Source organism: Xiphias gladius, chromosome 9, assembly GCF_016859285.1.
Source record: "Xiphias gladius isolate SHS-SW01 ecotype Sanya breed wild chromosome 9, ASM1685928v1, whole genome shotgun sequence".
In the NCBI taxonomy this organism is placed as follows: Eukaryota; Metazoa; Chordata; class Actinopteri; order Istiophoriformes; family Xiphiidae; genus Xiphias; species Xiphias gladius.
In genome coordinates, this window is record NC_053408.1 from 3,842,628 (window position 1) to 3,868,385 (window position 25,758).

Below are 25,758 nucleotides of genomic sequence, written 5' to 3' on the forward strand. Positions count from 1 at the left end.
GGGATTGACTGTCATGCCCAAGGACACTCCACCGCGGCAGATTCTTACCAGCCTGGTTTTGGTTGGAGTTTTGAAGTAATGATCAAGGGGGATTTTAGTATTATGTACAGCGCTCCTGAATGTGAACTGACATGGAAAAGCCTTGGTTGGCAAGTTTTACTAACAAAAATCCTACTATCCACTTTGTCTACATCCATTTGATTGTGGAAAAGATGAACATCAATGAGTAGTTTTCAAGCGTTTCAAGTTACTCATTTTGTGATTCACCACAAGCACCTGCATGTTTTTAAAATTTGTGTTTTTGCTTCCGCAGACTTTTTCACGTTTTTATTAAAGGGCAGTTTTTTTCTAGGCACCATTGCTGCTAAAAGTAGCCAGCTTCCAGTATCATGGCCCCTACTCAGGATAGCTTTGCAGCAGTATTATGCTAGACAGTGTGGTTTTGAGAAACCAGAATACAGAGGAAGTTGTCTTCTGTGCACCTGCTCCACCCCATTTTGTGCAAATCTCGATGCATGCACGGAAGTTAGGGCTCAGAGCAAAAGGGCACAGGTGACTAGATGCTGTGACAGTTTGTCTTTGAGTGTTTGTGTGTATGGGTGTAAATGTCATGGAACTGTAACAGTATGACAGAGGCTGGGTGTGCATAGGCTCCCTTGTGATATAAGAAGCAAAGTGTGAACGGGCAGAAAAAGTCTGAAAAGTCGGCGAACCAAAGTGTCTCGAGTTGGACAGGTGAAGGTCAGGCATGGGGACAACACCTAACGTCATTAGGAGACTTTTGGACGGTAATGCCTTTATTTTTTCGTTGTTATAATGCTTGTTTTCAACAGTACAGTTTTATCCTATCAACTATGGAAATATAGTGTAAGTGGGCGTGCTTATCTCAACAAAATTAAATCTAAAATATACAAATGATAGTCTCTCATTCTACCGGTTGTGACACGGTTAAGAGAACTTGAAGTGGCAACCCAAAAAAGTGTCAGATCTCTCTTTTTGATCTTTATTCTCTTGCTCATAAAATTCCCGTGCCTACTGTTACTTCAAGCTCCTGAAGCAAAAGCAAACACTAGAACATAAAGACCATCACATTTCTCGACCTTTATGATGAACTGTAAATTGTCCCCAACACGCTGTCACCATGGCAATTGCTGCATTTGCATGTGCTGCCAGGCCAGCCAACATGGCCTTTGGAAGGACATTTGCATATGTGAATACATTTGTGTAGTAAGGGAGTGAGGACGTAAAGAAATTGAATCAGATAAGTGATGTGTGCCAGCCTGCTTTGCTTACAGTATCATAATGGCGGATCTTACACGACTCTGTAATGTTACTCTGACTTAAAAACAAGTTTACAGTTCGGCACCGTGGTGAAAGAATATGTTGATCATAACTGCTTACTTTCTACAAACATTTGAAAATGTAATGTCTTTACATTTCTCTTAGGGAAGTAAGACTCACAATGAGTAGCCATATATTTTGATTAAAATGAGAAAGCATTGTAGTGGTTGAATTATTAGCAGCTTAGATATTTCAGTCCCCATTATAGAAACAACCAAGAAATTAGAAAAAGGCTGGGATATTTGAAAGACTATAGTTTCATTCATTTGCATCAGTGAGACTTCACTAATGTATTCTGTGAGTTTTCATTTGAATGCTACCAGGCAGTGGAAACTGAAACATAAAGCTGTAGGAGACGCACTGACCTGAGACCTGTGAATGAGAAGCCAGGATCACATCCAAAGACACATGGATAAACTTTTAAAAACTATTCTATATGGACAAAGAAAACAAGTCGTGGTGAAAACTAAAAGGTTGTGGTGTTGGAAGGCATTATGCTGTGCATGTGTTCATGTTGTGTCTGTCTCCTGTATAAGGATAAAGTGGTCTCACAACTCGATTTCAGAGATAAAATAACACCCAGCAGCTCTCAAACTTTTCAGACTTTCATTTCGATCTTTATGCTCTGAGGTCATGATATGTTGTTGCCACCACCTGGCGAAGAGCACAGTGTGATCTGCAACACCAAATTGTGATATTTTCTCTAAGTAAATAAGCAGGTGAGGTTTTGAGCTTTCTGTCTTCCACGCTAAACTTGATCGCATATTTGTGTGTCAGGAACGGTATTATTGAGTTTAAATACTTCGTCTTTTCTTTAGCTTGTGACCCTGTTACCTGAAAGTCTTTAGGAAAACGCGCCGTGAGTGCCACACTTGCAATGTTTTCTGTTCCCTCAGACTGTGAGCTGTTTGTGTCAGAGATCCTTCAAGATGAGGACCTCAGTGAAAATGCCCAAGAGACACGGAAGGTCTTACTGAATAACTTCAGGGTCGTCCACATACGGTAGGATTTAACCTCTAGAAGCAGCCTTAGATCAGTGTTAAGCAAGAGACATAGAACGCTGCTTTACTACTTGTATTCATGACACCATTATCTAACTATTGCTTTTAGTGTCACACAAGATCCTTAATTCCTGCTGTAATGCTTTTAACACAGTTTGCAAAATTTCATTTAAAGGAACTCATCTAATCTAATGGTGTCAACTTCAAGACTTCATTCTTTTTCTTTTTTTTACGCTATTAAAAGTTTTCAAAGATCTCATAGAATAATCTTTTCCGATCAGGATAATTTAGTCTTAATCTTAATAATCTTAATCTCAGGGTTTTTAATTTCCAAGCATGATGAACAGTCCACGCACCCAGAGAGCTGAAATGTGCAGTGCAGTAGTTTACTCCGGAAACAACCATATCCACGGGTGCTGTCTGCATTTCGTGATAAGAACAGCATGCTCTGGTACAGAAAACCTGTGGTTTTGTGGTTCTTCTGTGCAGGAGGAATGACTGAAATTTACAAGCATTACTGAAGCTGAGTTCTCTGAAAAAAGAAAGCACAGAAAATTTTGCAATTTGTGCAACATGTTTTGATTTATAATTATTTTGATTTTCAGATACCCTCAGGAATTACCCTTCCTATGTAAGTAAAATTACCCCGAAAAATCTCTATCAAAGTACTTCATCAACGCTGACTACACTGAGTTGATTCTGCCGTGCTTACATCTATGTACGCGTGCAGATTAAATACTCTACTACTGACCTTTAAGTCTTTTTTTTTTTTTTTTTTTCACTTGACTCACTCACGCACATTTGGTTTATCTCTCTCTGTTTCGCACACATGCACGTTTTCACACCCACCAATACACACTCAGCGGACTTCAGGGAAGAGGACGGCTCTGACGACAACCGCAGCTCCAGCCTGGGTCGCTCTGCCCCATCAGACGACGCCTCAGTAGCCTCTGACTACCAGGATGACGGAGGCCCTGAGTGTAAGTTAACAATAGTCCTGATTCCGATGTGTGTGTTTGTGAGAGATCTTAAGCTATTTACGCAGTGCAGAGATCTCAGCTCAAAAAGGTCTGATTCTTAATGTGGGTGTGTCTGTGCGGCAAAGCAACACTAATGGCTTTTTCTTCACAACATTAGTTGGAAAAAAAAAAAAGACAATAACTTTGCATTGGAGCAGCAGACATCGAGACAGATTACATGTAGCTTGCAGCTCATATCATCTAGTTTAACCAAGGACAATGGGGTGAAATTTTAACCCTAATAATGACAAGTCCATGGCTATATTATCTTTGCGAACATCTGTTTCCGTTGAATGGCTACAGTGTGCGAGGAATTCGTCAACGACAAAGGAAGGGGTAAAAAGGAGGAGTCAGTGTCACGGGAGACAGTGCTGTATTCATATAAGGGAACTAAACAAGTGCAGTTTTGACACACAGTCCTTAACATCCTCACTTACACACCTACACCTTGACACAGGAAGCGCGGGCAGACCTTTTTGCTGCATATTGTTGCTCGCCCTATTAAATTGAGAAACTATGCCACATCTGTGAAATTTTCCCTCTCAGCTGGCCTCCTACCTCTTTGGCCGACTGCGCTGACATCACTGACTCCTCCTCCCTCTCCTCTCCCTCCTAGCCAGTGTGCAGGTAGGCTGTCCTGACTCTGGAGAAAGAGGGCTGGTGGTTCACCAACTCCTGAATGGTGACCTAGAGCTCCCTCCAGTGGCAGATCCTCTGCTCCTGGGTCTGTATCCTTGAGCTGTATGTGTGGACTGAGGGAGGCATATAGGTGGCCCACACAGAGAGGAGGCTTTGTAGCTGCAGGCTAATGCAGTGATTGATTGACCCTGAGCCCCTCTATTCTTTCACAACCGGGTTTGAAATACAACACTGTACCTGAGGGGCCATGTGTGTTCTATCCCTCTCTCCCTTTATCAATCTTTCTCTCTGTCTTCCTTTCTCGGACTTGCCCTCCCTCCCGTTCAGACTTTTTGTATTTTTGACTCTATGCGCCAGCTAATAGCCCTTGACGTGACATGCTGCAGGTGGGCATTACAGACTCGGCTGCCTCAGGTGCCAATCTTTACCCTGCACTCTTTTTCAGCTCCTTTCCTGAGGTAAAGCAGGAATCGTGGAATTTCCCCATTCAGAAAAAAAAAAAAATAAGTTGCTACCGCAATCACTTTGTGACACCGGTAGTTAATGCCAGCTGGATGTAGTCAAAAATGATCCCCTTATTTGGAAATGGCTTAATGAACTCTCCCGTCCTCTGCCCACAGACGAATAATTGCCGCCTTTCCCTGCAACTTTGGAACAACTGAGTAAACAAATCACAGCAGATGGTTGGAACATAGACCACTAGACAATGATAATTCATTTTTTGAAATTGTTTATTTCAGAATAAACAAGGCGAGATTTCCTTGGGGAAACAAACAAAGATCAAACTGTAAAGTGCTTTAAAAATTCCCCTAAAGGATAGTTGTTAAAGCTCGAACAATGTGTCACACCACTGATGTTAAATGTGAGAAACAGCCAATTATGCAGCACCGCGACAATCTTCTTTCTTTTTCATTTGCATTTTGCGTTTATTATAACCAACGGGTGCCTCTTGACTACTAAAAACACACATTTTTTGATGCATCAGTAATAATAACATTTGATTCTGTTAGAAAAATGTGCACCTCACAGCGCTCTGTCCTTTTATGCTGGGGGACTGCGGCCATGTTAGCGTAGTGAATGGCCTGTGTCCTCACTAAAAGGGCATGTGGAGTTCATAGTTCATTCTCTGTTCATTGCCAGTTGAAAGAAATGGCTCACACTTTTCTGCTGGGCGGTCTGCTTCCAGGGAGGAGGGAGTGTTTGTGGAAAATAATGGCGTGACCACGTAATGAAATCAGTGACATTTTAGGAGGGAGAGTCATCCGTGATGACGTTTTAAATTTTCTTTTATTCCTTTTAATGCAAAAATCCGCAGATTACCTGTTGTGAGAATAAATTATAATTTTTTGATTTAGAGAATAACGTTTGGCTATGAGGAGAGGATAGAAAATGGAGTTTTCTGTCATGAGTTTAATTGTGTAATTTTATTTCAGCCTACTGTACACAATAGAGACTTTGTGGCTCGGAGAATGTATTACCCGTGGTAATCGACTGCCTGCCTTTGCTGCTCTCTGTTCCCTAAACAGAGAGTGAGTGAGTGTGAAGTCGATGGCTGCTTTTACACGCAGGAGGAGCCTGTGCCGTTTGATTAGATGCGGTGGCCTGTTGTCTTCAGTGGACTGGGTGACACCAGATTTGTAATGGCTGACAGGAACAGATGGAGCCTCCATTGTTAGACCGAGTGTCTGCATGGTAATGTGAACTGAGTTTCACCCGCCGACCACACCGGTGACCTGACCGCGCCTGCAGCCGCACCCAAGCCTCGTTTGCCCCCTTTGGCAACATCTCTCTCTCTCTCGGTCGCATTGCTATTTGGGCATCACACACATTTTCAAAATGTTTCTTTTTCACTCCCTCTGTCGCACACACTCTTTGCCATTCAAGTACATTTTACGTACATTAACAAATGTACGCACAAAAAAACGTCTCCCTCTGGAGTACATAATCTCTTTTTTTTCACACACACACACACTCTCACACACACACACACACACACACACACACACACACACACACACACACACACACACACACACACCAAACATGTACACAAATAGACCCCAGGAGAAGGCCCTAGATGTGGGGCTTTTAGTCCTGTCATGCTGTTTGCAGGTCAAGTTTACGAAGTCGAAATGGCCTGTTTGTTTTCCTTTGATTGGGGAACACCGCTGGGTGCTCGGGGATGTTTGCTGGGATGCTGCAGTGATGACAGAGTGCTGCAGAGAGAGCTTTGTTTCAGGAGGCGTGCAAAAAGATGGTGCTTTTGAAACGTCTCCCTCTTCTTCTTTGTGATCGTAATGATTCTGTTATGATGTACCACGTAGCCTGTATTTGCTCAGGTGTGCATGTAGGCTCTAAATGATTGATTCACAAAACCTTGATTCCATGTGCATATTATTTACTCACATAGTTTAGCTGCTTGTGTTTGGTGTTTGTTTATTGAACCTTTTGAATTATATTATGTCACATAAAGTGTGATTATTTACTGTGTATATTCTGGATCAGGTTATCTAATCCCTCAGATTTATAAAAAATCTACAGGCAATTATTTTGATTATCCTACTGATTATTCTCTCAATCAGTCAATCAATTTGGACTATAAAATGGCCAAACATAGTGAAAATGTCACAATTTCCTAAAGCCCAAGGTGAGCTCTTCAGATTGCTTGTTTCCAGGCAAAGATTTTCAATTTACTCTCACATTAGATAAAGAAAAGCCATATCCCTGAAATTTAGAAGCTGGAACTGGGGAATGCTTTGTATTTTTGCTTGAAAAATGAAAGCGATTATTTAGTTGACTAATATTTTCAGCTCCACGGGCAGGTGTGTTTTGTTGTGTAGGCCTTTTTAAAGAATGCAGGAATGTGAGTCCTCTCAGTGATTACTGCGCCGGCCCAATTTCCTCGACCAATTACTGGCAACAAAATGTAGTAGGATGACCAATTTGAAGTTATGTCTCGCTGTTGCCTAGGCCTCATTTCAATATGAGGAGCCAGTGCACAGTAACATTATTATTACACGGCGCTGGTAAATAGAATGCTAAATCTAAATTTTGTCATTTTGGCTCAAGCTTGAAAAAGCTATGTACAGTGAAGTGTTTTTGAGTGTGCATGCCTGGATGTCTTGGCTGGTGAAATAGGAAAAACAATGCCAGCTGACGGATTGATGCTCCATTACGGGGTCAATCAGCTATGTTTTAGGTGCCAGTTGGCCCCTGTCTGTGTTTGAAGTCAAATGAAGTCATGGAGAAAGAGAGAGTTTCTGGGTGCTTCACAGAAGAACAAATGACTTTAAATGAACGAGAGACACAGACAAAAATGTTGGAACGTCACATAAACCACTTAGTAGCATTTATACCGGTTTTTCTCCTTGCATTCTCAAATGCAGCACCTGGACAGTGTTTTGCACAGATGACCTCCTTGCAGGTTTGCTGGCCTGTGATTGTGCTGTCTCCCCACCTACTGAACTTTTGACCTTTGGCCTCTTGCTTAGCCAACCTGGTACCCGTCTGCACTCAGTCCGGAGTTGTGTGAATGATTGGCCTCCCTGTCACAGAACACCCATCAGTCATGAAGTTTCTTTGGACTTGCTGATAGCCATCTACTGTATCTATGCGTCAGAATATCTGCCTGGAGATTAATTTTTTGCCGCGTTCATCGGTGTATGGATTTCATGACATTTGGATAGCGGCTGCTCGTTTGCAAGGAAGCGAGGAATATGTTAATGACCTCAGCTCTTCCTCATTCTCCTTCACTCTCCTTTCCTCTCCACCCTCAGTGGCTGCCTGTGTTATTTTCTAGAAAGACACACACACACACACAGACACACACTCACATTACGAGGCAGGAGCAGGCTCTGTGCATCGCTGCGACTGCCTGCCATCAGGGTTCAAAAGTTCACACTATTCCCCTAGGGCTACTGTGCTGCTGCAGATGCTGATAGTCTTTTCTTTCTCTCTCTCTCTCTCTCGCTCTCTCTCTCTCTCTCTCTCTCTCTCTCTCTCTCCCTCCCTCTCTCTCTCTCCCGGCTGCCTTTCTCTCCCTCTCTCCCTTGCTGTTTACACTATTAATCTTGTACACTCTCTCTCACACACTCACTCACACTGCCTGGCAAGAAGAGAGCAGCTTGAAGGGGGGATTTGGACGTATTTAACCGAAGGGCATCCATCACTCTCATCTCTGGCTTCACCCCCACCAAAAGCCACACTCTGTAGTTTTTGCATCCTCCTGGTTTTGTGAGCCTTCTGATCCAGCTCTCCCCTCATTTGCTTTGTTTTATTGTTGCATTGCATATAATTACATCCCTCCGTCGCCTCTGGTGTAGCGCCTTGTTGAAACCCAGGGAAAACAGGCGAAGGTAAATGTGCAGCAGTCCATCTGTAAAGAGGCACATAGGCAGCATGCAAAGTGGGAAGCTGGGGCAGGGTGGCTCCTAATCTCCCCCAGAGCTGTCAATGTCACAGACAAATAGCAAAACTATCAGATGCGGCGGGTTCACCCAGAGGTTAGCGTTCCCAGGTACCTCCTGCATTCACTCCCTCTCTTTCTCCCCCTGCCTTGCAAATGAGAATTTGATTTTGCCCTCCACTGGAATCCATTTCTGGAGATGAATGAAGTTTCAATGCCAAGCCCAGGTGGCCCCACTGATTTCTTAGGGAAATAAATGGAGATGGGAGAGATGTGTTGGCCTGTACACAGACAGTGACACGACGGCTCCCGATGCCTCTGGGATCCCTCTGTTTAATTGTTGCTGTAATGTAGCACTTTAAGGTCATTAACATGCCCTTGTGGAGTTATTCAGGGATGTTGAGGATTCATCCCTATTTACACCGGGATCTCCGCACAGCTGAGAAGTCAGCACCGTGTTTGTGTGCCAAGTGGGACACGGCTGTCGTGGGCTTCTATGCTGTTTGAGGATTGCTTATCTGCAGTGGAAATTTTTTTACCATTGATTTATACTGGTCTGTGCTGTAAGTTAGCTTATCTCAAAGAAGTAGAATCCGAAGTGGGTGGACTGGGACCAGATTTTATTGTTTAGAAACTTTGTCTGGTTCTGCAGTATGCAAACTTTAATTAGTTTGATTTAAAGCAACCAATTCTGCATGTAGATAATTAACTTAAAAATATAGATTCCCTACAATTGATCACATTTAAAGTGACGACATTTAATATATAATGTCACACTTGAATGATCATAATTAAATTATTGTTTTTTTTAAATATATTTAGTTGATCTGGCTGTTTTTCTTAATTTAATGTGTTCAGTGATTGTAATTTTAGTTTCTTTGTAGTAAAACAGTAAACGTAATTTTAAAAACTTGACAATTATTGAAAAAAAAAAAAATTGGTAAATAATGATCATCCTTGCTGTTTTATATCATTTTTTCCTATGAGTTAATTTGTATATTGTCACAAAATTAGTTTTGAATGACTTCTACAGCAGTTACTGTCATAGAGGATGATTTACTGTTTTCCTCTGAATGATGCAGTGAAAGAAATGTTTTGTTTTGCCTCTTGTTTATTTACTTATTAATTAAAAAAAAAAATAAAAGAGATGAGATTAAAAGTTTAAGAAAATGTTTTAACATGTTGAATTTAGAAAAAAAACTTTTTTTTCCACAATTATTATTTTATTATTATTCTACTAACATGTATACCAGTTATATAAAAAAATCTATAGTTATATACTGGCAAAATGCTCATATCATTTATTTTATTGCAGCTATTTCAAAATGAGCCGTATTTTCTGTAGCAAAAGAGGAAACAAAGCAAAAAAAATAAATAAATATTGAAACATATTCTAATTTTCTCAGAAAAGGCCAAGTCCAAAGTAATTATTCTGTTATTACCCATTCTTGTTTATGAAAGACTAAATGGAAACCTTCTAAAAATATATGATGAATAAATCACAGTAAGTACGTGCAGGTCTCCTGCAAATTTTAAAAATGAAATTTAAAACAGTAAAATTTATGGTAGCGATAGTGGGGAAAAAACAGTTGAATTAATAATCATCTTTTTATGATTTATAAATGGAAAATAATACATTGTTTTGAATTACGTGAATCCCACTAGGTTAAAAACATCCTTAGTTTTATTCACTGAGAACAATTTTTAAAATAATTTTATTATAATTTTAAGCAAAACCCATAGCATCAGATTTAAGCAAGACGCTGATTTCTCTAAGCATTTGGCTCTATTTGCTTTGACAGAATAATTTTCCTGTAACACCTGTTGCCCACAGACTTGCTGGTGATTTATGAAAGGAGTCAAAGAATGATGGCATCGTATAATTGTTTATTGGCATAATATGTAACAGCAGTGACTATAAAATAAGAGTGATAACATATAAAGGTAATGGGCATGAGATATTGCTCAGAAAACACTGACACAGTCCTCACGAACATATTAACTTACCATTATTGCTGAAATGATATTTAAAGCCTTTTTAGCGGAAATAACAGAACCATTTTAAAGTTTTAACAATTGTACATTCAGAGGGCAAGTGTGTTGGTTTTCTCCGAGTGTTTTTCCCCCCAGGCTCTGTCATTGACTGCGTTATATCCTGTCTCTATCACAGATATGCAGGCTCTCCTGTGGGCCCCAACTCCTCCGTTGTTGATATTTATATTCATACTACAGTTTTTTTTTTTGTGTTTTTTTTTTGGGTGTTTTTATTTTATTTATTTTTTTAGGCTCTGAAGCAGCTGAAAACCATCCCCAGCGATTAGAGGATCATTGTATCTGCAGTTAAGCATTTGAATAGTGGTAGTAAATCTAGAAAAGGGAAATTCAGGGTCGCTGTAGACGCTGCTTATAGCTGCCCAGGGGGAAGCCGATGTCACATAGTAAATTTAGCCCCTTAGTGTCTTTACAGTGGCTGGCCTGTGATGTTTGAACATAGGAATAGAACAAAACGGAGCCTAAAATGACTTGACATCTATTCCTGCATAGAGACACGTACATTTTTTTTTTTCTTCCAAATTGCAGTGTAACAATAAGACGATAAAAGAGAGAAACACTAGATATCTCTGCATGGCATATAGTTGCAATCTCATTGATTTTCCAGAATCCAAATCATTAAAGAAAACCGAAACTGTGCATGGTAAGGCTTTTATTCACCTCTGTTAAAGGCTTCACTCAGTCGTAAAGCTTTTATCTCAAGTCAGAGACAGAGATTTGTTGTTTAACCTGATTGACATCAATGATTTAAAAAAAAAAAAAATCCTTAATCACTCCTGCATAAATTCCCAGTCCCATTAAACATCCGTAGACGCGGACGCAGGCATCATGCACCCTGATATAATGCACCGCATGTTTTCTTTGGTTCAAACACATGCATTAGGAGGTTCTAAACACGGTTTATGTATCGATGACTGGAGTCCTAATCAAATCAGGGGGAGGAGAGGAGGGCAGGGAAGACATTCTGCCCTTAACCTCAGTGCCTCTCAGTCTCTCTCCTCCCCTCTGACGGCTGCCTCGCGGGAGGGACGCGCAGCAAAGGCCTCCTACTGTAATGAGGAAAAATGTATCAATTTAGTTTTGGCCTGTGCACAGATTGAGCGCCGGGTGGGTGAAGGTGCACTGAGTGAATCCTTTTTCCTAATCAAGGACAGTATCGAAGAGGATTGCGGTCTTGCTCGCTTCGTCTGTAGAATCAGCAGCATTCCTCCCCTCAGCCCCCTCAGGGCCGGGGAGCCTCTTTCTGCCTTCTGTTTCACCTCATCAGCAGGGTTCACACGGAGGTCAGCTGCTGCCCCCCTGATGCTGCATTCAATGCAATACCTCTTGCATCGAAAAGGCACTGTGAAAGCCCCCGTGCTCAAGGACTAGGCAAAGGAGAAAGAAAACATATGATAGTTTGCCGATTTTGATTCCAAACTGTGCTGTGAAGGGGGGGTCATCTCCTCTACACGCTCCTAAACAGATTTATTAATTCCATTAATAGTGTCAACTGATTTTTTCTTTTTTTTAACCTCATAGTCAATACAAGTAAATACTGTGATATGCTGGCAGTGTGTTGTTCTCTCTCTACCTAGAAATTTAAAAGTAAAACTCTCTCACTCTATGGTTACTTAAGGGATATCATGCACTAAATAACATTGGTGTGATGTAAATTTGCCAGATTTTGCCAAAAGGTTAATTTTCATGAAAAAAAAAATGAAAAGAAATGATCAAACAAGTAAGACAGAAAGCAGATCAAAGCTGAAGTCGATTATTATTAAGTCGATTGTTGAACTGCTAGATAGAGAAAATTAATCTGCAAACAGTTTTGATGATTGTTTAAAGTAATTTTTTAATGTAAAGATACCAAAAATACACTGGTTTCAGCTGCTCAAGTGTAAATATTTTCTGGTGTTCTAATTTATTATAATAGTAGTATTTAATAGCTTTGGGTTTTGGACTGTTGGTGGGACAGAACAAGCAGTTTGAATCAGTCAGCTTGGGCTTTAGTGACTCGCTACTGCCATTTTTCTGTACATTATGACATTTATAGACCAAATGATTCATTGAGAAAATAACTGACAAATTAATCAATAATGAAAATAATTGTTGCAGCTTGAAAGCAGACTAAAAAAAGATACCAGAAAACACCATAAATGAAAAGAGACCCAATAAAAGTTGTGATAAAACACAAATATAGAACGCATCACAATCATAACTTCAGAACAATAGATGATTCTCCGCGTCACAAAGGACTTCAAATTTACACAACATTATTACAAGCACAAACGACGTTCAAGCAAATACTCAAGATGCATCACACACACACACACACACACACACACACACACACACACACACACACTCACTCTCTCTAGATAAGGCACTTAAGACAACCATTATTAGACATCACATATAGCACGCAGACTTCAAATAAACTAGATAGACGTTAATGGACAGAGAAAGGAAAAAATGTTAGCAGCTAATTTTTATTTCCATGTCTTTCCAAACATTTCACCCATCCCGCTGCCTGTGCACCAAGCATAATAAATACAGCAATACAGCATTTTCTACCTAGAAAGTGATAGTATATTACAGTATCTACACATCTGTGGAATTTCAGGTAACAAATGTTCAAATGTTTTATGGATGAAATTTCAAAACATGAAAAAGCTGCACCGAATAGCTAAAGAAGGAGGGAAGAAAATTCCCTGACCCAAGCCTAATTTTTATCGTGATAAAAGGCTATATCCCTGCTTCTCCCAGGCTTTCTCTGTGTGAATGGCCAACTGAAATGTTTCTGCAGCCGGGGATACAATAGTGGTTCAGACCCTCGACTCTAAAAGTACATGTACGCCTGCTGGGACTGAGCCCTGGCGGTGCTGTCACTCCTCTCTGCCTTTCTAATGTCTCAGAAAAGATAATGAAGGGATTGCTCACTTTCCTTCAGCATTTCCATCTTCTGTAGTTCTCAACATCCTCAGCGCATTTTTGTGTTTTCATAACATCTTTTTTGCATTATGACCACCGTTAGATCTAATGTAACATATTAGTCCTCCCACCCAACCATTTCCCTTCATTTTGATTCACTCTCTATCCAGCCTCTGATTGACTTTCAGCCTAACTAAAGTGGATTTTAATGAGAGAATACATTAACTCCCTCTGGTCATGCTAACATAAATCAGCCTTTTCTTGCAGGATCAACTGCTGAGCTCATAACACCATGCTGAGAGAGTGTGAATAACCAAATGAGAGATTGCGGCTGTGGCAAACCGCTGGCAGCTCAGATGCATTGTTGTGTATGCCCCCCCCCCCAGAGTTTAAAACAAGTTCGGTAAGGAAACAGAATGGAGCACTTATCAGCTCACAGGTCAGCTTGCTTATGGAAGTGTTCCACTGTCAGGATCAATTAAACACATATTTTTGGTCAGTTTCTATTGATTATCCCCTTCCATTTGGAAATGGGGTGACTCAAATCTTTTCTTGCTGATGACCACTGAGAGCCGTTAGATTCAGTTAGCGTGGCCTGTAGCAGCTCCTCACCTTGATTACGAAACACGTGATGCGACTCTAACATCACATCTATCTGCCTCCCTTTGTTGGTAATTGCACTCAGCTAAATAGGTTATGCTGAAATATCAATAAATTTCCATCAAATTAATGTCAATACCAAAGCTGTGGATGGTGCTAATTAAAAAGCAAAAGGGATGAAAATGAAGTCATGGCATTGCCCTGAATAATTGATACCGCAATTTATGATTTTTATGAAAGAGTGCCGTCTGTCTGCGATTTTGATGAGGCCTTAATTAGATGCATTAATGTGTCTCTCTGTGCCTGTACTCAAACTCAAAACTAAAACACCAAGATGGTTGTTGGGCTTTTTTAATGCTCTAAATTACACTTTTTCAAATAACATTACCTCTGAATATCCATTTAAAATTGCATTGGTCCCAAAGAGGTGTTAGTGTGTCATTTTCATTAAAGGAGGCATTGTTAACTCAGGACCAATCAGACTCTGCTTTTGTTTAGTGTGGGATCAAGGACTTGAGCAAGCGGCATTAAGCAGCGCATTGCTTTTAGGTTGTGCTGCGACCCTGTGGAAGAAACCAGAACTATTGAGTAAGTGTTTCCATTTTCACTAAAGTCTGTGTTTGCACCCACTCTGTTGTACTGGTGTTTGAGGATTCATACAAAGGAGAACAGTCAAGTGAGGTCAGGTCACTCGGCGTTAAAGTGTCAAGCACGCATGAATGTGTAATGTTTATTGACTCAGGCAGATCAGAGTGATCCTGTGTTGATTTTGTACCTCCTCATCTATTAGCCGGGCTCAACCTTTGAGATGAATGAAGAGCAAAGGAAGCAGACGGATGAGGGGATTAGAAGTGGGCCGCAACAGGGAAGCAGGCCCAGAAAAAAAATGGACAGACTGCCAGCGGATAGATGAGGTGGAGGAGCATAATGACCGCTGTTTGTTATGATGTACTGAATCGGGCTCTCTTTGACAAAACAGTCCTTAGCACCTCTGTATTTATAGTGTCACTGGTCAGTCCATCCACAAAGGCAGGCTGATGATATGTGAGCGTGTTAGTGCTGTGAGGTGTCTGGGGCTCTGCTTTGGAATGACCCGCTCATCTGTCAGGCCCATGAGCTGAGGCGGTGCAAGGTTGTAGGATCACACACTAGACTGTTGTGAACTTCAATCTCTGGAATGTTAGCCAAGCAAAAAGCCACCATCGGCTTTATTTTGCTCTCCAGATCAAAGTTATTCCCACAAATCTCACCCAGAATAGGCTCAAAATAATAACTTTTAGAGAGAGAGCGAGCAGGGCGCAGTTGGGGTGGGCATTCAGCTGGAGCTGCTTTTCCACGTTGCTGATTTTTATGAATGAGAAAGAGGGTCCTGTTTCTACTTATGTTGGGGGATGCTCTTTGTTTAAGCCAGGGGACCCTGGTTGAGATGACATGTTTGGTTTTTCCCAGCAGTTAAACAGCGTCCTCTCTGAGGGGATGGACTCCAGGCATTCCCCTTGTCATCAGTGGTCTGTATGGGGTGTCACACTGACTAGTGTAAATGGTCTTTAAATTGTTCCTGCGTTTCAGACTAAAAAGGCGGTTCCTGTTCACCCTCTCCTTTTTTCTCTTGCAAGACTAATGCCTCTTGAGTAATGAGTTCGGAGGAAGCTGAGCTTTGTTTTTGACACATGGAAAAAGCGTGGAGCAGCTGGTTAAAAACTGCTCCTCGCGCGGCGTTCTGGTGGACGAGCAGTTGAAACGCATTTCACATAACCACAACATCCCTGGTTAGATTCCAGCTGTCCCGTGAAGATGAAAAAGCCAAGCAAAGTCGTCTCAAAACTTCTCCCCAGCACAAATGGCACAGTAGGCTTAATGCTATCTGAAGTGCATTGTGCATTACTTTCCAACAACTGCATTAATTAACTTAAGGCTCTCAGTTTGTGCCATTGTCTTATCATGTTTAAAATTTGACTTTGCAAATTGAAGAGAGTTGTTTGAATTCCCACAGGAAGGTAACTCCCATTAAAAGTGCAATGTGAGTAGATGAATGGACTGCAGTGCTCAGCAGCACTGTAAATGTATTGATCTCAGTTTCCTAAAGCCTAGCAGGGATGTATTTGATCCACAGGGCTGGAACCTTAATATTCACGGTGTGTGTGTGTGTGTGTGTGTGTTTTGCCTTGGGAATGAAGAACGTTCTAAGTGCAGCTTTTTGAGAGTTACTGCTGAAACAATTAGATGATTAATTGATTAGTGGAATTTCAATAACAATTTAATCGTTCTTAGTCATTTATCAAGAAAAAATGCCCCACTTTGTCTGGCTCCAGCTTCTTAAATGTGAGGATTTGTTGCTTCTCTCTCTTTTATATCATTAAAAGCAAATATCTTCAGATTTTGGACTGTTGGCCGAACAAAACAAGCAATTTGAAGAAGTCACGTTGGGCTCTGGGAAGTTGCTGCGGGCATTTTCACTATTTCTTTACCTCTTACAGACAAATAAACAGATTAACCACTTGTGTTGACAGACTTTGGGGACATCCCCTCTGTGGCAGCCCAGGACCTCAGCAACATCTTGAAGCAAGGCTACTTGGAGAAGAAACGAAAAGGTATAGCAGCACATAGATACCAGTCATGGATGAAGCAGTATTATCAAGTTTTAGACACTCAAAGTGGTGCTAGATGGGTGAGATTTACTGCATGAGGACAATATTTATGGCTTCAGTAAAATACTCATTAGTACAATAAGGAAAACTGTGATCATCTGGCGCATAGAAAATATTTGAAAATATATGTACAAATTTTGTGAATAACAACCTGCACTTGAGTGATTTTCCATTTTGATCTATTTATATATTTTTATTTTTTTTATTTTTTTTATCTATCTATCTCTCTAGACCACAGCTTCTTCAGCTCTGAGTGGCAGAAGAGATGGTGTGTCCTGAACAACTCAATATTCTACTACTTTGGGAGTGAAAAAGGTTTGTTTGAAATGCCAACGTACAGAAAGATTACAGACACTTAACCCGAATCAGATAACAGCCTGCCATGTTTATCTGTACTCCGCCCTACAGATAAACAGCAAAAGGGTTCCTTTTATATCAACGAATACAGTGTACAGCTGGTGACCAACGTGAGGAAAGACTCCAAGAAAAATGCCTGTTTCGAGCTCTTTGCACCCGGGCGGCGGGCTTTCCAGGTCTGTATTACCACCATAGCAAGCTTTACAGATTAAAGTAAAAAGAAAAAAAAAAAAGTTTCGGGGAATTAAAGTAAGGGAAGATAGTTTGATAGATATCATTGTGGAAATGGTAATACGACTTTTTGAAAGTGCTGGAGTTACTTGAAAGTTACTTAAAATTAGTCCTTCTTCTCTAGTGGCAATATCTGAATTAAAACCCAGTAACTAACAAGAAATTGCAGCACATAAATGCCAAAGATACTGTTTATACTTCAGGTACTTTATTGTTATCTAACTCTCACATATTTACATTGGCTTCAGAATTCCAGTATCAGTCAAGCTCTAATCTAAATCCGTTTGGAAAAAATCTAATACACATGTCTGTATGGCACATTGGCAGCTTTTCTGCCTGAGTATAATGCTGCTCTCCCAGTCACTACGACTTTAGATGTCTTATTATTTTAGATTGTATAGTTTAATTGCTATCTTAAAAGGGAACATTTCTATTTGTCTTTTTCCTAGCCAGCTAGGAAGAGATTTGGTCTGTGCCTCAAAGGAGAAAAATCAGGACTTTTATTTCCGTATAAATGCACCCTTAGATGTGATGATAATTGCAGGATTATTGCCACTCTGTCCCTCCAGTTCACTGCCAGCAGCCCTCAAGAGGCCAGAGAATGGGTGGACCAAATAAATTTTGTACTTAGAGGTAAGCCAGCATCTCTTAGCACTGTCTCTGGTACCTATTGGTTTTTTTCAGAAGAGCGACCCCTCCTTTGTTGCCTCTCACAAGGTTTTCTCCTTTTTTTTTCTGTGCCCTTATTTGAATCAAGGATTTAAGGCTAGAGGATTATAGAGGAATTCATATGTTGAAACACATAAATTTTTGCCTACATAAATAAAATTTACTTGACTTGAGTTGACTTTTTAAAAGTCACATTGGTTAATTGGAAAATACAGTTAAAGCAGTGTAAACGTTCAGAGCATCTTTTTTCTCAATTTCCTACCAAAGTTTGCCTGTGTTTTACTTCTGAAAGGTCAGAAGTGAATGGGAGCCCTTTATCATCGCCGACTCAAATGAAAAGCACCCAATCCATCACTAACTGCACAGCCGAACACACAAGTTCTGAATCTCCTCATTCGACATGTCACCCACCACGTCATGTGTAGCGTGGTGTAGCTCTAGTCCTCCACCCCCCAACCGCCCCTCCCCTAACACTCCTACCGAATTCCAGCTTACAGGAAATTGATTGGTAGATGTTCTGGTTATCCTCCAGTGACATTGATTTCTGCTTGGCCGCTGGTGTACGGCAGAGGACCTGATACTCTGTGTTGCAGTGGCCAGTCGCCTGCAATGAGACGGCTCCTCCATCTGAGCGAGCAGTCGTGCCTCGTCTAATCTAAAATGGGCCCAGGCCGAGCCACTGATTTGCGGGAAGTAACAGACACTCGGCAGTTTGTCTTACTTCCTTCCAATCCACTTTTACTGTGAAATGCAGTCCGATCCAGAACATGGAAATGATTTTTTTTTTACCTGTTTACCTCCTGAATTTACCTCAGAGCAAGGCTGACTTTTGTTTTGCAATGTGCACTTTCAGTTTTGTGGTCACTCTTTTTTATTTTGTAAAGATTATTTTTTGGCGTTTTGCTTTTATTTGATAGCGACAGTAGAGATACAGAGAAGAAAAATGCAAGGAGAGAGAGGGAAGGGGTATGACAGCCTTAATCACTGGGTAAACATCAGCGTTTAGTGATAAACAGAAAATATAGAGAAAAGATGGGGAGAATGTGAGAGGGACGGGCTGACATGCAACACGAGTAAAGAGCAAAAAACTGGCTGGAAAATTACTAGTACTGTTGTCCCAGACCTATGACCTTATGTCAAAATTCATATGTGGATCTTGATTTTGTTTGAATTTGGTTAACCCATACACTCATCCATTTTCTGCTGTTGCTGTTAGATGACTAAATAATGATAGTATTAGGAATCATTGTTATATACTGCCAGGAAGTACTGAAGTACAAGAATGTGATATAATTGTAAAAAAGAAAATCATGCACCTTTTAATAATTCTAATTCTTATTGTCTCTGCTGGTTTTCACTGATATCTTTCATACTTTAACCAGTGAATTGGGTGTTAAATTTCATACTAAGTGGTATTAAAAATGTCTTATAAAGTCTTAAATTTAACTTGGTGAACCCCGCAGAGGCCTTGGACATATCATTTAAGTCATTTATTGAGCAAAAAAAGGAAAATATTTTCCGGTTCTGACTTCTCAAATGTGGGAATTTGCTCCTTTTCTCTGTTTTATATCATTGCAAATTGACTTATGTTTTTTTGGATTGAACTGCTAGTCAGACAAATACAAGCCATTTGAAGACATCACCGTTGGCTCTGGGTAAATGTAATGGCTGTTTTTCACTATTTCTGATATTTCATGAACTGAACGATCAGTTGCATCTTTGGAAAAAATTCTAAAACACACGAATAGATCATACAAAAAATAATCATCATGTGCAACCTGAATCTACGCCTGCAGTGTTTGTTACTGCTACTATATGGCACGTGCCCTAGCCTGTTGTGCAGTCAGGACCCTCAGAACATTTCTCTTACTTTACCCTTTAAAGCATGTGTGTGTCTTTAGTGCCACGCCGTGCTCCATCTTGACGCTAACGCCGCCCATCGCGTTGTATCTCCTTCCATCATAGATCTCAGCTCCAGCTTCATCCCTTTCGATGACGACGAGGAGGAGGAAGAGGAGACCTATGATGACATTGAGGGGTTGACCGGCCCTCCCCCGCCTGGGCCCGGTGCTGCCCAGGCCTCTCAGAGCACCATACCGGGAGGAGGGCAGGAGATGCGGGAGGTGGACGAGGAGGACGAGGATATCTACGAGGTGCTGCCAGGTACGAGGATGGGGTTACCTCACATGCAGAGATAGAGCAGCAACCACCCACACAGGGATGAATAGACATGAAAGTTGCAGCACACACAAACCCTCATGATACTCAGTCAGACAAATAGACACAGACGCTCTGCCTCACACACACTCAAGCCCTAAGGGATTTTTGCTACAAGAAATATTTGTGATGATCTCCCCTGGCTCTGGAGTTTGTGTTGCCAGGTGCCCCCCCATCACGACAACACCCAGACCGATCACTCATTTTGAATCAAGCAACGCTAATAAGCTTGTCAGCACTGGGGTGGCTGCTGCAGAGCCACACAGGGCAGGAAGAGGAAGATTCTCCTTACACTGACTAGAAATCATCTTCCTCTGGTCGTCGTCCTTACCTCACTGAGAGCGATCTGTTGAGGAACAGTTATGTTGTTGAAATCAGCGAGAGCCCGGTCGTTCTGAACGCTCTGTCTTAGAATGTCCAATTAGCTAATGTTGCCAGGCAACAAATAGCCTACAATTCAATCCACTAAGCAGAGTTTTGGCTAAAATTGCCTAGCAACAGCAATTTAGTTGAAAGGAAGTAAAAACTGCATCTCTCAGGGCTTAAAATAGTTCTGGAGCTCTTAATGTCACATCTTTAATAGAAATTAGAGTTTGATTGAGAATGTTGTGAGAAGAGCAGTGTGTGTGAGTCTCTACTGAGGGGTAGACAGTCCCATGTGTCAGGGTGGCTACGAGATCCCGAGGACAAAAGGGGGTGATCCGATCTTCTCAGGGCCGTCGTCCATCACTCTTTCTATTAAATAAGATACATCAAGATTCTGTTTCACTCAGTGAGTACATTACCTTTGCCAAAATCATTGGTGAGAGGGAAATCAGTCTTCAGACTGTCACGCCGGCGTTCAAAGCCATCTGGGAAGAAGTACAGACCCTGACCACAGATGGCATATCGAATGACGGGCTCTTTCGTTCACTTTCTCACCCCTTCACTTATCAATCATTCTGAACCTCTCTTTGCCCACTTCCAGCCTCTACACAGTGATTAGATACTGTTGAATTATTACATTTTAATGGTTATTTTCATTGATCAGGATTGTAAAGAGAAGGAAAGCAGCTTATGTTTGTATTTAAAGAATCTTTCTTTCTCAACAAGTAGAAATATTACTCGTTAGTAATCTTTCACGCGACTGTGTTCTGTTAATTTGTTAGACTTTTATTTCATATATTGTTCTCACGAATATTAAAGATTACTTTGCAAGAGTAGCCATTCAAGTTTAAGATTATTTTCCTAAAGTAAAATTGCACCCTTGTCAGAAACACTTGCACTGCAATAGCCAAAGAAGTAAAGAGAAATGCAGAGTAGAAGTGAAGCATCATTTTTTTGTTCACGAGCTCTCTCGGTTTTGTCGGCGCAAAACCCCGAAACATGGCTCAGTTGCAGGCAGAATACAGTGTAGGTGGTATTGGCTCTGGTGCTGATGACTGATTTTATTGACTGAAAATTAAATCAATTTGATATAGAAACCGCTGGCCCGTAGCGGTGGCCTCTCGACTGAAGGATGCTCTTCTCTACAGCAGTTGAAGAGTGCTGAACAAATGTTTGGATGCTTTGCAAACAAAATTAAAATCTCTTTTTTTCTTTTTCTCTTTTTGCGTTTTTCAGGAAAGCCGGGATTATGCATAATTTTCTTTTGCATTTTTAGAGAAAATATGAGTAAATTTGTTCTTGAAACGTGGAGCAACCTGAAAGTGCCAGTCATTGTGTGTGTGTTTGAGAAAGAAAAGCAGGAGAGGAAAACTGACAAAGAACCTCCCTCACATATAAGAATGAGAAACTTTCTGCATCCAAACACAAACTGTACACATGATCACAAATATCCATGTGGTGAATATATAGTACGTGTGTATTTGTGTGTGTGTGTGTGTGTGTGTGTGTGTGTGTGTGTGGGTGTGTGTGTGGTCCTTCCTGCTCTTCCTGGAAACAGAGGCGCGGGTTGTGCTGGAGGGTGGATAGTGTTGCTGGGTTGTGGCGTTGCTGTCAGCCTGCTAGTGTTAAGGATGGATGTGGGAGACAGAGGGCAGGCATATCACTGTGTCACCTCTCAGACCACCGGGTGCCACGCCCCACAGTCGATGACACGTCCGCCTCCGCATGCCTTAAAGACAGCCTCTTCTTCTTCAACTTTTCCTGTCCGGGACTCTGATAAATTTGAACAAATTGATCCTCATTGAGTTCAGTCTGGTGAAAGAAAAATGAACTTCTTGTGTCACATGGAAATACATCAGAGATTGGCTGATGATCCTTTTTATTCATTTTTTGTTTGTTTTGTTTAATCATTAGGCTTTTTTTTCACCGCACATTTGTCCTTAATGTGTGAGACAAAAAGAAATCTCCTGAAAAACAGTTTTTACTTGGGTCAGGCAAATAGCAGGTAATGTTTCTTTCTTATCATGATTTTTCTTTTTCTTTTTTTCCTGACAAATAATGAAATCAAAATTTTTGGGTCCCAATATCTACTTAAAAACGCTTCCTGCTCATAACAGTTAAGTAAGACAAAGATAAATATTCTATGACAAGTATCATTTTGTCGTGTTTTGTTTGTTTAGAAGAGGATTTTCCAGAGCCGGTGGATGAGAGCAGTGAGAGGAACAACAAACCAGGTCGGAACCTCATTACATTCTTCTTCTATTAATGAGAAAATTTCCACCTTAATAGTTCACGGCAACTGTCTTAAGTACCATACCATTTTTTAATTTTTAATTTAAATTTACATTTCATTGATTTCATTGCATTTCCTCTCAGTTTGGTCATCAGATTACGCCAACTACTACCAGGGTTTATGGGACTGCCAGGCCGACGAGGTGGATGAGCTGGCCTTCCAGAGAGGAGATCTCATTTACATCATTAGCAAGGTCAGCATCACCACCAGCAACAATAAGCCAATAGGTTATTTAAACTTACCTCAGAGTTCAGTGGTTTCAAAACCAACTTATCACAGTCAGCTCGAATGGGAGATTACTGTTCTGTCGTTCATCTCTAATAAGAACCAATCCTGACTGCACCCTTGACTCGTAGAAAAAATTACAGGAACAATCACAGTAGTTGAAAATGAGTAAAATGTGACGCAGATGTGTAAAATATGTAATTATTTAAGGGTTAAACAACATCAACTACAGGAATCACTTTGTCCTCATTTACTTTCCAAACATGCTGATATCCCCAACGTCTAAATTCCTCAGTTAGTGAGCACTTGTATCTTGATGCAGCCGAGAAGCACCAACAGTGGCGTTGTCTGTTCCCAGGCCACTAGGGTGAAGCACCATTCGGGCGCTGCGTAATGGTGCCATTGTTCATTACGGAGCCTCTATCACAGGGGTTAATTGAGTAGGCAGCCATGCGAAGCTCTTCTTTTCTGTTTGACATAAACTGCAGGTGAAGCCATTCTGCATCTCAGCTCTTTTCTCTCAATCTATTTCCTCGTGTTTTATGGCCATCTTGTAGTTACATGCAGAGTATCTACCAGTGAAAAGCCACCCTACTGGAAATCAATGGCTTGTAATTTGGGCACTTCTACTCTGCTGCGTACAGCGACTTGTTCCCGGACTGCTGCTATTGGTTGGTTTGAAATTGAATCGTCATGTTCTGTGTTTAGGTTAAATTATCTGAGGAGCAGCTGGAGGAAGAATTTACAGTATATTCAGCTTTCTTGTTAGTAATTTTATGGCAGAGATTGAGAAATTACGCATTCAACCTCATGATTTCTTGCATCTTTGATCGGCAATTAGAGAGGCTGAATTTTAATTATTTTTTAATGTTTTCTTTTTGAGCTCTTTAAGTGCAGAAATGCGCTCTCTTTTTCTTTAAAGTCAAGGTTTTAGTTTAAGATAGATAAACTAACAGTATCAGTTGTCGTTGAAGAAATATGAGCCTTTTGTTCATAACAGCAGAGGAGGCACAGGTGAAATATGCTTTTCACAAAAGATGGACTTTTAATTTAGGTTCTCTAGGCAGTGCCAGATTAATGAGATGCCAGCCTTCTCGTCTGTGTGTGCTGGTTGATAGGGGAAAATGTCAAAACAGCCATGTCCATTTTTCAGGTAAGGATGACAAAGGCAGCGTACTTGGGGAAACAAAGGGTACCTGGCTCGGTGCTACAGATTCGCCTCAGACAGCCTCAGCCCCGCCTGGCGTATTACCTTTCACTCTACGGATCGGATTACCGCCTCACTGGAGACCTTAAAAGCAAACTAAGTCCAAGTTGGAGGCAAGCCTTGGTTGTAGTATCTCACAATCTTAATGACACAGATTACTCTTTTTTTGTAGAGCTGTATGCTGAAGTCAAAACACACCGACAGACTATGAGAGAGTATTGTAACTATCTTCTGATGGACCTAGAGTGAGGGCCTGGCGGTAAATTATTTAAAGGTGATCTCTGGACAGCTTCCGAATGTTTGGTTTTGTGTGACGACATGACTCCACCCGTGTCCCATTTTGCATCCTAATAGCATCAGATTTCCCCTCATGAATCGCATTATTTGGATTATGGCTTGTAGTCGGCTATTTATTTTAATGAGCCCTTGGGGAGGACTTCCCTGTGTCTTCTGTGTGTACACGCAGGCCCCGTCAGCGTTCAGTTTTACGGGGGATTCCTGAGAACCCTGACCTCGATGAGTGAAATACGGGCCCTTGGCTAGAACTCAAGTCTGTCGCTTAACTGGGGACCCAGACACATGAAATGGCCGTAATAAAACCAGGGCCCATAAATTCTCTTAGAGGGTGGGAGGCCTGGTTGTCTGTGCTGTTATGTCAACACTGACCATAATTACAAGGTAATAAGGACACGCTCTAAGTGCTAAATCAATGGTGCTAACAAACTGTTATTTTTAAAGCTGGGATGTGATTGACTGCTGAAGTGCAGAATGGGATGGCCACAGGCGTGGTGTCATATGGCTGTGAACTGAGGAGAACATGCCGATTGTATAAAAGGCCCTCATCCATCATTATTGATCTCTCACTTACTGTAAAGTGGGGGCATTTTTACTGTATTTGTGTGTTTTTTCCCTTGGGTGTTGCCGTGCATGTGCGCATATCTGTGTATCACTGACAAAGTAAATAAATTAGGAACCTCACAACTCATATGAATCCCATTAGTTCAAGAGAATTAATCTCAGTGCGCCTCTGCCGCTGGTTTCAGCGATGCCTAACTCGCTTTCCGCAGAGCTTGATGTCGATGCTCAGCGCGCTGATTCATGAGGTAGAAACACACCCTGAAATCCATCTTGTGATTTTTGCCCTGGCATTTCATTTCTGAGAGCTTGCATTTTCCTAATGTGCATTATGGCTTTACACTGACATTTTAGTGTGTGATGACAAATACCGGCAAGCTCGGTTTTATTTTTTTTAACTTGATTTAAATTGTTGAGATGTTTCACACACATTTCCACTAACTCATGAAGATCTAAACTGCAGATTGTCCTGTAATGCGCAGAGGAAAATTTACAGTGTGTTGTTACAATATGGGATTAGTTTATCACAATGGCTAAAAGCCACTGTTTCACTTCTCCCTGACATGTGTAATGCCTGTATACATTGTCAGCCATGTCCCACACTAAACCATAAGGTTGTCCTGCATTCTTGGCCTCTAATTTATGTGTCCAGAATCAAAAGACATGGGCTCTACAGGTCAGCTGTCACATTCCTGTATTCCCACAGGCACTCATGGAGAA

General features: G+C 41.1%; 1 protein-coding gene across 4 annotated transcripts in view; it reads left to right on the forward strand.

The window, feature by feature from the left end:
* The first annotated feature begins 98 nt into the window (after positions 1–98).
* The window catches only part of skap1 (src kinase associated phosphoprotein 1), a 31,884-nt gene continuing 6,224 nt past the window's right edge, over positions 99–25,758 (forward strand). For all 4 annotated transcript variants that reach the window (XR_005708078.1, XM_040134614.1, XM_040134615.1 and 1 more), the window contains exons 1-11: positions 99–788; positions 2,238–2,343; positions 2,948–2,973; positions 3,206–3,322; positions 16,481–16,561; positions 16,850–16,933; positions 17,027–17,151; positions 17,776–17,839; positions 19,841–20,038; positions 22,639–22,692; positions 22,835–22,944. Coding sequence is in view for 3 of the 4 variants with exons in the window: in XM_040134614.1 (XP_039990548.1) it covers positions 749–788; positions 2,238–2,343; positions 2,948–2,973; positions 3,206–3,322; positions 16,481–16,561; positions 16,850–16,933; positions 17,027–17,151; positions 17,776–17,839; positions 19,841–20,038; positions 22,639–22,692; positions 22,835–22,944 (1,005 nt within the window). In the remaining variant the exon portion in view is untranslated. The remainder of the gene's footprint in view (positions 789–2,237; positions 2,344–2,947; positions 2,974–3,205; positions 3,323–16,480; positions 16,562–16,849; positions 16,934–17,026; positions 17,152–17,775; positions 17,840–19,840; positions 20,039–22,638; positions 22,693–22,834; positions 22,945–25,758) is intronic.